This window comes from Eurypyga helias, unplaced genomic scaffold (assembly GCF_000690775.1).
Source record: "Eurypyga helias isolate BGI_N326 unplaced genomic scaffold, ASM69077v1 scaffold14985, whole genome shotgun sequence".
NCBI classification, from domain to species: Eukaryota; Metazoa; Chordata; class Aves; order Eurypygiformes; family Eurypygidae; genus Eurypyga; species Eurypyga helias.
This window is the reverse complement of record NW_010250948.1, coordinates 11,978-15,525: the sequence shown is the minus strand read 5'-3', so window position 1 is coordinate 15,525 and position 3,548 is coordinate 11,978. Positions and strand designations below refer to the sequence as shown.

At 50.8% G+C, this 3,548-nt stretch overlaps 1 protein-coding gene across 1 annotated transcript in view; it reads left to right on the top strand.

Moving 5' to 3' along the window:
* The window catches only part of LOC104509794 (microsomal triglyceride transfer protein large subunit-like), an 11,408-nt gene that overhangs the window by 5,938 nt on the left and 1,922 nt on the right, over positions 1–3,548 (top strand). The window contains exons 8-13 of the mRNA XM_010151849.1: positions 90–247; positions 768–933; positions 1,383–1,490; positions 1,609–1,821; positions 1,933–2,147; positions 2,772–2,882. Coding sequence (XP_010150151.1) covers positions 90–247; positions 768–933; positions 1,383–1,490; positions 1,609–1,821; positions 1,933–2,147; positions 2,772–2,882 — 971 coding nt within the window. The remainder of the gene's footprint in view (positions 1–89; positions 248–767; positions 934–1,382; positions 1,491–1,608; positions 1,822–1,932; positions 2,148–2,771; positions 2,883–3,548) is intronic.

Sequence of the window (3,548 nt, the reverse complement as noted above, 5' to 3'; positions counted from 1 at the left end):
CCCTCCAATAATTCCCGAGTATAAACATTACCCCATCATCACAGGGGTAAAAGAGGCTAAACCCCACCTAACAAACCTCACCTTTGCAGCTGAGAGCCTACCTGAAGGCTTTTGACAGCCAGAGAGTCAAAACGAACCCCTCGAAGGCAGCGACAGCCTGGCGGTTCCAGAGGTTCATCCAGATGCTGCACAGCGCCAAGAAGAGAGATGTCCTGCAGCTGCTGAGGAGAGCGCCCGAGGAGATGCTGTGAGACTCCCAGGAGCGATCTTGCCAACACTGGCTTTGTGCACCTAGAACCCTGGCACATAGGGTGGTTTGGTGCCAGTCCGTACACCATACCCAGGCCAGGGAGACATCCAGACGAGCGTGAACGTACTCTGTTCTTCCTTAATGCCCATTCTCTACAAACACTGCATGGGTTGGGGTGTTTTCTGCTGGTTTTGGAGCAGAGCAAATACTCCAGCAAGGCTTTCTGCAAATATCGTTGGAGATCTGTTATTTACAGACCATCCCTACAAGGCCATCACATCCACCCCTTGTCAGTGTGGGTGCTGGGGCCAGGCTCCTCTCTGCTCATGGAATACCTCGATGTGGGTCAGTTCAGAGCAAGACCCAACCTTCCAGGTGTTTTGTAACTCATGAACCAAAGGTCCCAAGGGTTAAAGTAAGAAGAGAGCATGGAAAAGAGAAAGAGGGATGAGGGTACCTTGTTTCTCCTCCAGCTCTATTGGTCGTGCCACTGATGACCTCCCTCTTCTTGCTCCAGCCCTTTCGTCGTGGAGGCGGCGGTGGCTGCGCAGTCGGTGGCATCCTTGGCAGCTCTCTCGGACTTCCTGGATTTCAGCAAGGAGCCCAGGGCCCTGCTGGAGAAGTTTCTCTATGCGGCAGCTTTCTCTCCCCGGCCTTCGGGAGAGCTTCTCCGCCTGGTGTTAGTAAGTACGGGCATTTCTCTCCCTCCCTGAGGTTCCTGAGTCCAGGTGGATCCTCACCCCATTTCAGCCAAGAGGGAATGGCAAGTATATTTTCCTGAAAAAGGAAAATATGTTTCTGTAGAAATATATCTTCCTGCTTATGGGATTATTTTATGTGATTTTAATGGGACACTGGCGATGGGAGTAGACACTTCTCCAAGGGAAACCATTCAACAGAAAGTGCTTTATAGCAGTGCATTACAGATAATAAAAGCTAATTAAAAGCCACTGGGAAAAAAACATCATTTTATCCAATTGATCCATGCATTGCCTCCTTCAAGGCAGGCAAGAACTAGTTTTTCCTTACTTTTTTGGTAAATGCTATGAGATAATAGGTAAAACACATTCCTCATCTCTCTTTTTCCTTTTTTTTTTTTTTTGCCTCCTAATACCCCTTTCCTGGTGCCCAGGACAAGCTGGATGGGAAGCAGCTGGCCCCCGAGGTCCAGGAGACAGGGATAGTTGCCCTGGGCTCTCTGGTTGGCAAGCTGTGCCAGCAGAAGCTGTGTGGGCTGCAGGTGGGTCCTCTGCAAACTTCCATGCTTGGCTTTTTCTGACCCCACTCTCCTCTCCTCCTGCAGCATCCAAAATGTCTCTTGCCCCTCCTCTCATTTTCCTCCTGCAAACCCCGAGCAGGAGGTGGCGCATGGGGTGGAAACCATCCTCGCAGGGCTACGAGATGCTGAGGCGGAATCCGAGGTGGTCACATACCTGCTGGCCCTGGGGAACACAATGCTCCCCGAAACCATCCCCACCCTCCTGGACCGTGCCGAGGAGGGTCCCGCCGCCATCACCGCCGCAGCCATCTCTGCCCTGCGGCGATTTCCCGCTGGGCACATCTCCGGCAAGGTACGAACAAAACTGCCAAGGCTTGGCGCTCCTCTTCCTACCCAAAGCCAAGCCGTTGGGGTGCAAACGGAGCCAGCATTTGCCCATCACCACCCTGCCCTCTCACGTCAGGTGAAACGAGTAATGCGGAGGATTTTCCATGAGAAGAGGAAGAGCTACGAAAAAACGTGTCGCCTGGCCGCTGCGGAAATCCTCCTGGATAACGAACCCTCACCCATGGATGTCATCAACATCCTGCTGGCTGCCAACGAGCTGGAGACGGAGACGGCAGCGTTCCTACTGCTGAAGGTCCGGAACAGCCTGCGTGCTGACCACCACCCAGCAAGGTGGGTCTGGAGGCCAAGGTTGCATTCTTCCCCCCCTAGCCCTACACTGCCTTTTTTCCTCCTCCACACTCCAGCTGTAGTTTTTGACCCAGCATGCCTTTAAAGCATGCTAGTATCCCGTCTTGGAGCTGGCATTGAGGCTGCCTGGAAATTCCTGGCTGGAGAAGGAAGAAAACAGCAGGGCTGCTAATGCAGATGACAGCCAGCCAGAAACCTGGCATCCCTCCCTGTCATGCCCCGTGGCAGCGGGACCCAGGCTCGTGGTTTCAGCAGAGTCCTTGGAGGCCAAAGTTCTGGCTCGCAGGGCAGCGCACAATTTGTAACCGCATTAATCTTCCTATCTGCACAAAACGAACCCAGCACGAGCATTTTTTGAGAGCTAAGCAAAAGCTGCACGAAAATACCTGATTGGTTTATCCTAATAAACCAGAGGAGAAGGAAATTCCAGGGGAGCCCACGTCTACTCGTTTCCTTTTTTGCTTGCATTACTCTGGGCAGTCAGCAGCAAAGCAAAATACTTTGGAAATCTACATTTCCTTTTTTGCACAGCCTTCTGTAATAACAACTGGCATTTTCCCTCCCTTCCCTTCCAGCGCTGACATACCCTTTCCCTCTTGCTTCCAGAAAGATAATGAAAGACGTCATGAGAGACCCGCGGATCAATAACTACAACTCCTTCTCGAAAGCTGGCATCTCCTCTTCTTTCTCAGGACCTCTGACAGGTGACAACACAGAGCACACTGACCCCATGGTCCCTTCAAACAGCTAAAGGAGGGGCCTTTTTTTTTTCAGAAGGGGGCTCAGCTATATAGAAATGCCCCAAAATCTCAGTGTGAGGCATCTAAGCATGCCCGACCAGCTAAGGCTGGCTAGTTGCCATCACCCAAGCTATATATACCTTTCTCTGACACCCCTACAGCAAGAGGGCTGGGCTGTGACACATACTTTTCCCAAATCCTCCTAATTTGAAAGAGAACCTTCAGTTGGAGATGGAACCAATGGTAGGTTGTAGGTAGGAGTTTCTGTGCTTTTCCTGATAAGTCAAGACATTTTGCTCCATTCCTCAGGTATTTTTAATAAGCTCTTCAAAGAGAAGAATCCTTGTACTGTGATAAAAATCACCAAGCTTCAGAGAGGCTGTAACAATCAACGCTGGCTAAATATCTCCTTAAATCTTCACCCCTCAGCTCTCATTTCTGTCCCTCTTCAAATGAGCTCAGTCTAGCCTTGCAGGAGGAAGCAAAATAGCCAACAGCTGAAGAAAAACATCTCAATGCTAAACCCTTCGATTATTGCAAGAATGGAAGGAGGTGGTGCGGAGCAGCTTTCCCCTCTGAATCACTGAGTTTGGTCAGATACTTCACGGCTAACACAAGAGATCTATGCAGGTCAGACACCCTG